This window comes from Echinococcus granulosus, assembly GCF_000524195.1.
Source record: "Echinococcus granulosus chromosome Unknown EG_S00004, whole genome shotgun sequence".
NCBI lineage: Eukaryota > Metazoa > Platyhelminthes > Cestoda > Cyclophyllidea > Taeniidae > Echinococcus > Echinococcus granulosus.
In genome coordinates this window covers 1134387-1148387 of record NW_020170384.1, presented here as the reverse complement: position 1 = coordinate 1148387, position 14001 = coordinate 1134387, and the positions used below count along the sequence as shown (strand labels likewise).

The 14001-nt window shown below is 41.1% G+C and overlaps 1 protein-coding gene across 1 annotated transcript in view; it reads left to right on the top strand. All coding sequences in view use genetic code 11, as the record gives it.

Annotated features, from left to right (window-relative positions):
• Positions 1-14001, top strand: part of EGR_01117 (Fibronectin type-III domain-containing protein 3A) — a gene marked incomplete at both ends in the record, with an annotated part of 51821 nt that overhangs the window by 10398 nt on the left and 27422 nt on the right. The window contains 6 exons of the mRNA XM_024490366.1: positions 1889-2194; positions 4239-4386; positions 7541-7921; positions 10944-11581; positions 12445-12577; positions 12696-12886. Of these exons, the coding sequence (XP_024355185.1) occupies positions 1889-2194; positions 4239-4386; positions 7541-7921; positions 10944-11581; positions 12445-12577; positions 12696-12886 (1797 nt within the window). The remainder of the gene's footprint in view (positions 1-1888; positions 2195-4238; positions 4387-7540; positions 7922-10943; positions 11582-12444; positions 12578-12695; positions 12887-14001) is intronic.

Below are 14001 nucleotides of genomic sequence, written 5' to 3'. Positions count from 1 at the left end.
GCCTTTTTTGTACTTTTGAAACGTAAACAACCTGACAGGGCTCCTTCTTCAACTTAAGCGTGAACGTTTGCTTTGGGCATTTTTTTGGCTTAAAACACACAAATGACTATTTTGTGCATAATTTATTGGCCATATTTGTCTTTAATCTTGCGTTGACGCAAATAGGTGTTCCAGTTGATGATTTGGTACTAAAAGCAACTCAAATATTTGATTCAGTGAACGAGAAACACTGAAGTTTTAAAAATACCTGAGTTGGACGGTGACATAAATAACCCTGAGACTAACTACTAAAATGAAATCTATCTTACAAGATGCTATTACCATTCTCTTGTTGTTTCACTGTTACAAATGATAATAGCGATTATGTGACACATGGCTGCTTTCACAAGGCTCTGCGCTTATTTATTTCTCAGTAATGGCATAAACAAAAAATGAACAAATCTACTTTTATTTCTCCTTGCTATCCTCTGTAGTTAACACCTGTCGTTTCAAACTGTATCTGATGGCTTATAATTACCCATTGACCCTTCTAACAGTGATGGAAATGCTCTATCTTGGTGGATGACGCCTCATCTTTGCTCGGCGTTTCCCTGTCGGGCGCTCTTAAGAATAGCCGTAAGACAAACGGATTTTTAAACACGTCAGTGTAAGGGATTGGTGATTGTTGGGTGCCTTGGGAAGAGTGGAGTCTTTGATCTTCAAAATATCATTTCTTCTCTTCCCCCTTCTTTCTGCTTCTTTCCCATTTCCAGTCTACTTCTCATGCCATCCAAAAAAGATCTTCACGTATGCAGGGGCAAATTCTGAGCTCGCTTATCGGTATTGCTTCTACTGATCGTATTGCCTACTTTCATTAATTTACGTACTCCAAGATGGCACGGGTCATGTGTACGCGTGGGTGTTACCCACCGATGCGTTTGTCGTCCACATACCGTCGACTTAGCACATGCATGTACGATTTTGGCGGTAGCTACAGTGGTGGCGCATTGCATAATCCGAGAGCCAAGTTTGTCGCCTCCGTGCGCGCTCAATTGTCATTCCATGCATACATGCATGCATGCATCGCTGGATGGATGAGTAAATGAGTGGACAGACAGGCAAGGAGAGGGAGGAAAGAAGAAGCCGGACCGGTCAGTTAAGCGTGCACTCGTGCATGCGTATATAAGTTTCTATGTCAACTCAATAGAAGCTTGGGCAATGGACTAATTACTCATAAATTTGCGGCCGGTTTCGACTTGTGGCCTCGGGGCATGATGATAACTGTTTCTTTTCTGCAACGCTTTTTTGGGGGGAAGGAGGTGTGTCCCTTGGCTAAGCAGTTTTGTAACGGTCATTAAGGTTTGCCTAAGTATCAATTTAGTTTTTTTAAGAATACAAAAATCTCTTTAAAAATACTAAACTACCTTTGAATTGTAATGATTAACTCCAGAAGGATAGTGCGCAGTACACCGTCAAACCGAGTGAACAATAACCCAGATCAAGATAAACGAGGAAAACCACAATTTTTCGTGCTATTGTTGTGGTTCTGTCATTTCCATCAACAGTATGATCATAAAAGAAAAGCTTTTCCAGCTTCTCGTTTAAGAAGCTCTTGAGTTTGGACAACGGTTTCGAATTGATGGCTGTAATTTACGTATTTACCAATCTAGTGATCTGAATGCCATGATACCCGGCTTCTATATTTGCAGAGTTATTAGAGGTTTTGAAATTTGCGGCCGACGGATTCGCATTTGATTACGTAATCTTCATTACAAGTTATTTAATTACTTGCTTCGCCTCTAACAGCAACATTTTAACAAATTTTAGTAATAACATTGTTTAAAAACGTAATCTCTTCGACCAATTGTAAAAGGTTATGATTTTATTGTCTTATCGTATCATATTAAAGACGCCAGATAAGTCACCGTTGGCATCCGCCTCCGCTTCCTCCTCCACCCTTGGTCAGTCAAAGAAACAGTCCACTTCAGGCAAGAAAAAGGCGACCACAAACATAGGCGCAGAGGGAGAGAGCAGCAAGAGTAGGGCCAAGAAGTCGCGAAAGGTCTCCTCTGTGGAGACAACAGTCTCTGTACCGCCCCTCATTCCCGAGGAAATCCCCAAGACGGGGCTCATCTGCAATAGGGGAGGGCAGGAGAATCTGAGGGAAGCACAGAAGGCTCCTAGTCAGCCCAAGATCTCTGCTCTTCTCCGTGACGTACGTTTCGAGCTCCACTTCTTCATTTTTGCAGGGTTCTGTTGTCAATAACCTTCGCTTGTCTATTGACAGCTCTTTGAATAAGCCATGAAGCGGTTAGAATGACCTGGGACTATTTAGGAGCTTAAATAAAGCCGAACGCAAAAACGCACTTCTGTATTGTTATTTTTGTTGCCCATGATACTTATTGCATTAAATATTTTGAAGTATATACTGGATCTTGCATATGCACTGTACCCAAAATTTACTTGATCTAAGTTTCTCGGCTTTCCTTAACAAAACGCTAACGTTGGTGCTTAATTTTACTCTTAATTTTCAGCCAATCATAACGAACATCAACAGCGTTCTTTAGCATTAGATGAAATTCATGAGGCCATGACTCATAAATGCGCCGCTTAAATCAAATAACAAAATTTCAATGAAATTTTAAATTTTATCTTTTCATACTTAAGACTTTTCTAATTCAGGCAGTTGCCCCTACGGATTTTTTATCTTAAAAATCGGGGCAAGGTGTACCTATCTGATCGGCATGGATTCCGTCCGATGGGCATCGTGTGGGGCGATTGCACAGTTCTTTTTTAAAACCCTTCTCCTGTTTTTCTTTTTGCACTAGAAGCACTAAACATTCTTTCAAATACCTCCAATAATTTTACAACTGCTGCCTTTGTCTTTTTTTCATCCTGTGTAGCATTTGTGACATTTACCAATCTTAAAATCACTACTTTCAGAACAATCATGGGTTACATACCTATCACTACACTGTGGGTTGCCCGCATTAAATTGAGACTAATCATGCTTATCAAGGTTGGGATAGCTCCCCATATTTATGCTCCTCATTCTTTCGAAATGACAGGCGCTTGGGAGGATTCTGTAACGAGAAATCACGATGTAAAATGCGGCCATACATTTCTATTGCATGCATGAATGTTCGCTACTGAGACTGTGTATAGCATACGGGTTAGTGTTGTTTGTGGCATTAATATGTGTGGTCCTTAAACCAGCTGATTTCACTAATGGAGTTACAGTTCTGAGTCGGTGCCGAGCGGAATTTCTTTCGCTTGAACATGTCCGATTAGTCCACACAATAGGTAGTTGACTGGGCAGTGGATGTGTCATGTCCACTTTCAATTTTACAAGTATTATTGGACTTGCGTAAAGCACAGGATGGTAGATTTCAACTATCTGTGAGGAATGTGTGGATATTCTAGCTTTTTCCTTCACTTCCAACTTTGATCATTGTAGTAATCGCTAAGCTATGGTATAATTTTCTTCCGCAGCTCCACACCCCCCATACCTCTGAACGAAATTCTTTTGCCAGTAGCGACCGACGGACATCTCCCACCAACGAAAGGGCACGTGCCCACATCTATCTGAAGGAAGTACATTAATCCCGAATTATTTAGAAAGAAAGGATTATTAACCATAGTGATATCACATACATCAAAGCGTTTCTTCAAGGTTCATCACCGCGTGCTGAGCTCTACTGTTTGTATTCATTTTTTCTTTCTGTTTAACTCGTTGATAAGGTCACAAATTGGTCGCCTAGGTGCCTGATTGCATGCACTGAGTAGACAAAATGCGTATTCGGATGGATGCTTTTACTAAATTGATAGCCGTGGCTAGTAAACCATTGTCTTTGAAAAGTTATAATTACGCTACAGTCTTTCCTTGCACATCCCAAAGGTTAAAAGGAGATGGTGAGGTTGAATTTAGCAAATAATTTTGCCAAAATTCGCCCACTAGAAAATTCTTATACTGCAGCGAAAATACATGCCATTAATCGCAGCCCAGGTTCGCCATGTTTTAGATGAAAACAGACATAAAGTGATGTCCGATTAAAGTACTTTAAACCTACAATTTGGCGATCGGAAACAGGTTTTGAGGTTAAAAATATGTTTACTTGTTAACTCCCATATGGTGACCCCATTTAGGGTGCTTATGAAGCCAATTGGATTGAAGTAGATCTTTACAGTCGTGACTTAGGTGTAAGACAAAACACAAGTCACACCTGATCTGAGTCTAATGTACTGCCATGCCATTGTAGGACTACTCGTCGCTTACATTTGATGAAACTGATGGCAAAGCTGTTGTGGAATCAGCATCTGGTGAGTCCAACGGTACTGCCTCGGTGGACACTAGCCTCTCGCAACGCACTGCAAGGCCTGTGAATGTTGTCCGACCAACAAATGGAGGTACGTTGTTTAACCTGATGTAAAGCCGTCGTCGTCTTCACAGGGCTCTACTGGAAATGAGCGTTTAGTTTAACAAACGCTTTAAGGAACTTAAAATTTTGGTTGCATTCAGGGATACTAATAGGGCGGTTTTTCGGGGGGGGGGGGGGGGGCGTAATAATTAAGCGGTTCTGATTTGGGAGGCCGTCGCTGTCACCACCGCCGCTGCCGCTTCCTCTTCTAAGCTTTCTCATGGATGGAAATAAGTGTAGCTCAATAAATAGTGGATTTGCGATAAAGGAAAATGACCAATAAAGTCTGGTTGAACAAGGACATTTTTGGTAATGATATGGCCATACCATGCGGTAATGACTAGTCGTATTTATGTAAATATTTAATCATCATTGTCTCTGAGTGTACGCTGCAGGGGCTGTTCTTACCGTAGTTTCTTCATTACCGCATGTTAGAATGGTTTTCTTTGAAATTTAACAAGATGTGATGCGTGCATTACTTCGTTTAAAATCATTTAAGATCCCAAATGCATCTACAGCTAACTGCTGAGGCTGATTGCCATTTGGTTCAAACAAAGGGCTTGTAAATGATAACTGGGAACTTTCTACATTGTTTGCGGCCTCGTTGCCACCGGAAATTTGGTTATTATTCCTAAACACAGTCACTATTATTTCTAAGATGAACGTTAGGACGTGATTAGACATATCTGAATCGCTGCTCAAATTTAGCTGGCAGCTTTGCTCTTGCCTGCAGATTATGGGACTGTAATGGTTGATTCTCGTGTTTGACTGTATGATTCTTCTCCAAGTAAGTGGAAAAAGGTATACTCTTTCTTTTTCGTCTAATTGATAACGAACGTTTTCTTAAAAGAACAAGATTTAAATTGGATTGATGATATGCTATAAGCACGACATTTTTAGCTCTTAAACGCTGATCCAGTAATTGGCAACTTGTACACGTTTTTTGCGTGCAACAAAGGTGCTAATTGTTGTTTGACATTTCCATCGTTGAGAATTAAAAGGGGGCTAGGTCGATTTGTCCTTTTGTGATTATTTGGTTGTGAATGACTGCACTACCAATAGTCCTGTCGGGTTGTCATCTTTACTAAAAATGCTTCACTTTTATCTGTTCCCGCCATCAAAAGCAGAGTGGTTAAACACGTTAGTAACTTTATTTTGTGCGTTTTTAGAGTTTTGTGGAAATTTTTCCCAAAACTGCTAGTACAAGGGCCCTCTCCATACGACTGAATAGCATAGACGTCCCAAGACCAGATCCTTGTTGCTAAGTGATTAACGCAGCCTGGCTCATGGTCTGCTTTCTTGTCGAATAAATAAATTGACAGCATAGTACTTTTTATCTGTCCATCTATTCTTGCTTTCATTTTGTACAAGCTACACATATCGAACAATTAGGATCGTTTATTCTCGTTTATAAGTATGGGAATAAAATGTTCCCTCCCATTGGGTAATTTAATTGCTGAAGTCAAGATCTCGCGTTCTGAAGCGATTGACCTCACGAAATCAATGTCCTAACACATTATAATTTTGTAGACTTTTGAGCCAGTTTAGCAAAGGAGGCAGTGTCAACATTGAGTTCTCTACATATTTACAAAGTTACTGTTTGAAATTTTAATGTGATAACATTCAAATACACTGTGCCTTTAAACCCACATACTGGATCGATAAAAAGTAAAAGTCCATTCAACTGAATTCTTCAATTTTCCCATATTTTCGATGTTTTTGAGTCACAAAATGAATGCAGTTAATAACCATTCTTTTAATGCTCATACATCTCTTCGCATTCACCACAAAACGCGGCAGCTGGGATGAAAAACACATGTGTCATTCGTACAATAACATAATTACCTCAAGGCTCCACAAGTTCTTATGATGCAATAATTTTGTAACACTTCGCCTAGTCCACCAAGTTGGACTAATGGAACCGTAATTTAGCAAGATCAATTTGTGAGTCTGGTGCACCAGTTACATTCTATCACAGGTGCGTTTATAAACAAGTTGTCAGTAGGTTTTTAATCCATTTTCTTTCAAATTGGGTGTTAATGCCCTAGGCTACTTTTATGTAAAGTTGGGGCGACGTTCGTGCTAAACAGTTCTGAACACTAAAAATTTGAAATTTAGCACTCAACACACATAAAGGAGGTATTTTTGTTGCATTTTAATTATGTGACACATTTATGGATTTGATTGAGGTAATTGCTTTGATGAATCAATTATTGCAAGATTTCTGCATTTTCAATTAGAAATGGGTTGCCCTTTATCCACCTACCGACCTTTTCTTGTCCTGTTATACCCAAGACACTCTTCCTGTCTTTTTGAAATGAGATGATGCATGTATAGCATCCCAAGGCCTCCCACAAGACGAAAGAAGACATAATACTAGGGCAGAAAATGAATTGCCGACATACAGAAGGGCTCGGGGGGAACTGTCATGACCCGGAAGCTAGGCCGCCCGACAAGGACACGATGGTGGAGCTCTAAGTAGCTCATCACTAAAACCGAGAGTTAAAAAAAAACAATTAAAATATTACACATGATCATTACCACTGCAAAAACCCCTGCATATCTTCCTCCACCTTCAAAGCTACTGGAGATTTTCCTTGTCTAGCTAGAGTCGATTCGAAAGCTATCTTGTTTTCTGATTTTACGGAGAGGCAACTGCAGTTCATCTTTTATCTACACGTTTACCAGTTTTCCCCTCTCAATATACTTTCATTTCTGCTTCATCCTTTGCGATCATCCCTATCGAATTTAAAACCAAAGTACAATCTTTTATTTTCATCGATATGAAGTTTGATACTTTACTAAAAGATATAGGATGAGGAGCGATTTCTGCAACTTATGGATCTTCATCGTATGGGAGTTCTGAAAATAAAATATCTATTATAGTTAATTCACCAATTATGAAGTCGTCGAGTTTACCGACTTTATCATTAATAAAGGTTGCAGCCTTCGTTAAGGTCCAAAACAAACATCTCGTGAGGAAGAAATATTAGTTCATCTAATAGCTCAAACTAGTCAATCATACTACTCGTAAAGCGTGTTCAGTGTTTGGTAGAAAGGCGATTTGTCTACAAACAAGTATATAAAACCGCCAGTTTTTTAACACTATTAGAGTCAGTTCACTTAGTTCTGATGTCTTTCAGGGCGTCTATTATCAGCAATAAACGGTGATCTGACGCCTGCAGAGGCCTGTGAACTAAAGGCCTCCCTCGGACGGGTGAATGGAAAGCCTCTCAATCCTTCTTCATCCCCAGCCGTCTCCTCACCCGTCAAGGTAGCCAATCAACCGGACAATGTGTGGACTGCGCGCAAGTTAGCCGCCCTGGGTGGCCACGTAGAAACCCCTGCTGCCACTACCACCACCACTGTGACTACTGGCAAATTCGACAGAATTGGAGAGAAACCAAAGCATATGTCCTCTTCCACCATTTCCACCACTCCCACGAAATCCACTACCGTCACCCCTGCCACCGCCGCTGGCAAACAGGGTGTTTCAGAGAACCGCAAGAAGGCCTCCAAGAATGGTGCGTGTATGTGTGTGATTAGTTTGTCTGGTGGCCTTTTTTGATGAAGGAACCAGGCCTCTTGTAGGAGACAGGTGTTTATTCTAGGTATGATTGGTGAAGGGGGGCATTTGGTGTTAATAGTTCCACGAGTTATCGCAACATTTACGTTTTTGTTTTTTTGGTCCACTCTAGGTGTATATGTGTCTACTGGAGCTTTTTGCCAGAGTTCTGCCTACACACTGATAGCCGACAGCTAATAGATCCTCTTTCGATAATCTTTAGACATCCCCTTCCACTCTGGGGGGCTGATATTTTGAATTTGGAGGCGAGAATGTTTTAATACAAGGGCGTGATAAATCGTTCTAGTATCAATCTGCCTCTCTGTTATAACAGTATTCGTATAGCTTCGTTTGCTTTACAAATTTTATTATTGTCCCAACTTCAGTAATAGAAGAGCATTATGCATGTTGCAAAAGGCGCGTAATAGATCTCTAAACAATTAAACGGCTTTCTTTAGCTGATTATTGATATGGGAAGGTGGCTGCAGATGTGCCTTGTCAATCCTCACAGGAATTTGTATCAAAGTTTTGGAAAAAAAGCGGCGCCTCATATTCAGATAGGGGAAGGCAGGGAGGCAGAGCCAGAAGGAATGGAGGAAGATGTAAGAGAGGAGAATCATTACGCTACCTGCCGAGAACCATGCTGATGATATTTACTATTTCAATGTGCGATTAGTTTAGGCATATGGTCCTTTTTGACCTTACAGCCCTGCTCTTACCCTTCTCATTCGGGTCACTACTTTAGCGTGACTCACGCAAATCATTACTCAGGGAGAAAAAGAGAAAACTTACAAAAGCGGTCGGATAAAAGAGTATTTTATGGACCTTCACCAGCTACCTTTTTCGTCCAATAAAAGGTTCCATCATCAACAAAATTATAACAAAAAGTGGCTGCGCTATTAATTGCTACGTTTTCGCATGAAGTAATCTTAATGCTAAAACCAACAGATGCGTCTCACTACTTACCTAACTTTCTCTCTCTCCCATAACATTTTTGAAAAATATTTCGCGCTAAGCTTAATTCCGCTTTCAGAGTGAATTTCTTTTGTCATTGCTTAAATCCTTTCCCGGAAATTATTGCCTACTACGTACTGAGAAACAACCATTCTGTATTATGCTGGGTTTAGTACTATTTTCCGAAATGTGACGCCAAGTTTAGATTGCATTAAAGGGTTCACGCATTTGTAATTACAAAAACTATCTACTTTGTTGTGTATTCCTGTCTACAAGGAATGTTCTCAATGGTACCAGGAATAGGGAAAACACCAAAATGTTATTAGTTATTATTAAAACATCTTTTATTTAATAAAAAAAACTGCGGAGAATCGGAATATGTAACTATGTTGCACCTTCAGTGATCTACACATCAAACACTTACTCCTTATGTTGCTAATACTTTACTTCAATGCGTAACCTAGACGTCCTAGCAATTTCCTGACACATTTGTCAGTCTGCCCGATTGAAATGCCTGATTTTTTGTTAGTATTACTGAATCCCGACCTGGCATGCTTTATCAGCAGTACTTAGATTGTTGGAGCTTCTATTTTATTTTATGTTGATCTGTTTTTATGCCTCTACAATCGAAGGCAGGCCAACAGCATTCGATGCAACTATGTCTTGTTACATCGAACTGATCGGATTTTTAAATCGTGAAATGTCATTTACTTACAAGTAGCTTGTGCATGAAGGTTGAAGGTTGCGAAAAATATGGGTATCAATTATAAACACCCCCCACAGGAAAAGCCTAATTGATTTGTCAACTAAGTACCACGACAACATGCTAACTTTTGGTTTGTTTCTACTGCGCAAAAACAGAAGTGGTACTAAGTGGATAAAGTGCAATAGCGCTACAATACTTAGCCTTTACATATTGGGAACATGTGCTCCCATTTTCCCTCCAGATTTCTGACCAAATTTCATCAGTTCTACTTCTCATCCCATTGGTTGGCTATAATTAACTCAAATTACAGCCTTCTATTCCCATTGGCTGCATTTGAAAGGTCGACCTTAGATGCACGAATTGAAAGGTGGCAACGCCCACGCTAAGTAGTCTTTGACCCATCCGGTGCTTCGGCGCAAGCCAATGGCAAAGTTAGCGGATAGAAAGGCCGTAGGAGTTGGCTAAAGTGTTACCTCAAATAGATATAATCTATTTTTGGTCATGCGTACTTCCCAAATAAGTCTATTATTTAACCCAGAGGTGATCTTACTTCAACCTTTAGAGACGTTGCGCGTGAATGGCAGCTAAAATAAAGCATAACAAAACAGTCTTGGACATAAACGAATGTTACAGTTATAAAGCAAACGTTGCAAAGACGCTCTGAAAATGATTTGTTATTCTGCTTATAGTGCTGACACACAAAGTAGTTTTGCTAACTTGAGTCGCAGATCAGGTGCACTTAGCATTTTAAGTGACTTCTCTTTTTTAACACAAATTTGCTAGAAGGACTTGAAAGAAACCTTTCTGTATGTCTCATATTCAAGTATGCATAAACCACAAGGTCATTGATGAAGGACTCTAGAGGTCATCTCCTGTAGGGGACAACATCATGTTTGCTTCATCACTTTTAAAATCCTAGAAATTTTCCGATTCTAAGCATTTGGAGTTATTTTGACCATAAATGAGTTAGACAAAAACAGGGCAAATTAAAAGAATGGGTGATGTTTTAAAGGGATTTTAAACAGTTGTTAGAAGAAATATGTAAAGTGCTAGATAGGAAAAAACAAACTAGAGTTTGGCAGCTGCAGCATAAGTGTCAGTAGCTGCCGGTTTCGTAATATCCAAATTAATGCAAAGCATTAGTTTCTTTCAGACAAACGTCTTTTTGGTTTTTAATTCGATTATTTTGTCAAGAAAAAAAGTGGGCTTAATCCACCATCAGTCACACTTGAGTTAGTTTCATAAGCCTTTAGAAGGATTTATCGTGTTACCTTCCCAAATAATGCTTATTTAGGAATTATCCTTTTTTGATACTCTTCAGGTGAAGTATCGAAACCAAAGGGGAATTTTGAAAGCAACTCTGACGATAAGAAAACTCCCAAAAAGGACCAGCAGCAAAACAGCGGCACTAATACGCTATCTTCCACTGCAGCACCCAATACCAATGCCATCGTCACAACCACGCTGGACGTCACAGAAACAGCTACTACCTTCCTTCCAAACACCACCCAACATCCCTACTACTCAGCCCCGCCTTTCTGTAATACCGCGACCCCACATCCCTCCCCGTTCTTTCCTGCACCCCCGCACACTCACTTCGGTCCACCCCCACCACCACCGCCCTCTTGTTTCATGCCTCCCCCACCGCCACACCACTCCCCCGTACAACCCCCTCCGCCTTATCTATTTTCATCGGGCAATCCGACTGCTGTGGTGGCAGGCGCACCGTACCTCTCCTTCCAGTTACCCCCTCCGCCGATTACCCATGGGTTGCCGAGTCCTCTACATCCCACTACGGGGGCGGTGCCCACTGGAGCACCACTACTCGGTGTACCGCATACCTTACCCTTCGTCACCCCAACAACCGCTGCTGCCGCCGCTGGTACTGCGACCATCGGAATAGCGGAAGATGAACGCAGCACGATTATTCGAGTGCTTTCGAAAATTGCACCACCGAAGGTAAGTGGTGCTTTGTCGTTATTTTGGGGATGCTTTTGTGCTTAAGAGAAAGTGATAATTTTGGCCTAAAGTGGGATCTACATGGTTTTAATTTGGCAAAGTTAGCGCGCTTCTAAAGATATTAATAGCATTATTACACTTACTCGATTGAGCCTCTTCAGGGCTCTTTTTACACGCTAATAGCAAAAAACAATTCAGTACTCGCTTGGATTACTTGAGTCAATATTTCTTTGAGTGTTTTGCGTTTTGCAGCTAAATTTGCATAACTTCGTTGTTTTTTCGAGTTTGTATTAATAGTAAGTACTCGCCGACTGGCCAGATGATTGGAAGTGGTTTTGTCATTATGTAATAATATTATATATGCACTGGCACGTCTTCAGTTATCCAGTTGAAGTAGTTTTCAGCAGCTAGCCATAAATGGATCAAATAACTGCTGTTAACTGCTCAATTTTCCATCCAACACTTGAATTGCTTCATCATGCATATCTGTATGACGCAGATTTCCGAAAGTAAAGCATCGTTAAATCTAAACCGAAACGATTTTCTAGAATTTCAGTTTTTTTTTCGCCTTCATTATTCTTTCTACATGAATCCAATGGCTTCAAAACCCGTATATATGCGCATGTATATGGGCTGTCTGTATTACAGATAATATAACCATTACTAAGGTCAAACAAAATAGGTTCAAAAATCATGCTTCCTGCATTCTGTTGTGAATTTATAGGGCTTGTATAATTGATACTTTTAACCTTTAACAGCTTAGATTTAAAATGTGAATCCTTAATTCTGGATTTCAATTAATGCTTATTCTTTATTCGCGAATTAACCACAAATCGCATTAAAAACTACGACAATATGAACAGAATACTGCAACCTGCATGGGTTTTGGATACGAAAATGAGAGGGGACTTAGAAAATGCGGCAGTGGAAATGGATGTATCAAGGACATCTTTTGTGGACTCTTCCTATGCTTGAACATACCGGTGGATCAAAGCGGTTTGTGTGATTTCCTCAATAGCTAGCTACAATACTTCTTTGAGCGTGAAAAGACGGGTTAAATGTACACGATCGTTCGGAAGCATGCATCATAGGGCATACTTGCATGTTGCGCCAGTCAATCGGCACAGTACTCTTGGTTGTGTGCTCTACGATTTCCTCGCTGCCCTGAACGCCGTAGAGTATAATGTCGCGTGTACCCGATGGATGGGATTCGAGTTTAACTGCTTCACAAACCGAGCTGAACTCGTTCGCGAGACTGCAGATAGCTCTCGTAAACTCGGTTTTGGGGCACTTGGAGACGGTGCGGTATGCGGTAGTGTAGTGCATTGTCAGAAGACGCTGTAATGATGGGACCCTCAAATGCAGATGCGTTAAGTGCGGAAGGACCCCCTGAGCTCGTTGATCATGGAGCACTATGTGTTGTCGTTGTGGAGATTGATGGAGATGAAGGTGTGGGGAGGAACTTTCAGCAATGCATAGGGTGTGTGAAGAAACAATCGACCTACACGTGCATCCAATGGGAAGGGAGGGTAGCGGAAGCTAAGAAATTGGGTGGCACTCACATGCGCCAACAGATGCGAGACAGTAGACTTCAAAGGCTGTTCTGTTCTTCTTCACGTTGTCACCTGATATTACAGAAAGGCGTGGGTGGGGAAGGTTGATTTGCTGATCGACTGGTTGACTGACTGACTGCTTGACTTGTGATGGGAAGCGACTATTGCAGGCGAAGATTCGTTGAGTGGTCGAGTCAGTGATATAGTGGTGGCCCTCAAACGATCGTTTTAATTGCTCCTTACTTTGTGCTTCTAAGACATGAACCACTTTCTCCTGGGACTAAGTATGTGTGGTGCGTGTGTGTGGCGAACTGCAGACAAAATTGCTCACAAGGAATTGCTGACTCGGTGAGCATGACAAAATTATGGCTGAGATGTATTTGGCCGGTACGTAACACCTTGACGGTGCACAGGAAGTTTTTCATAGAAAGCAGTTGGAAGAAGTGAAGGGGTGTGGGAGAAGTCGAAGTGGCAGGTGACAGCACATGGCCTCATGCTATTGGGAAAGTAACCCGTGAGAGGACACATCACATTGAACATGCTTAAGGAAGGGAGATGGATGGACACTGCCTCGTCACACCTCACTGCGCCTCCTCTGCCGAATTCCGCTGATGGTATTTGTGCGAGTGATTGTCGTCTTTTCATGGCATTGGATGATCACATGGCGAAATGCGATGGACAGTTGGTAAATGAAAATGAATTAGAAATGGAGGTGGTTGGGGATGGTTTATTATTGGCTCTTAGAGACAAATAGCAGTAGGAAAGTGGAATTGACAGTGAATGTGTACGTCATTGGGAAAGGATGACGTGATGGCGGACTGTAGTAGTGATTGTTTCAACACTTAAACTCGATTATTAAACAATCTT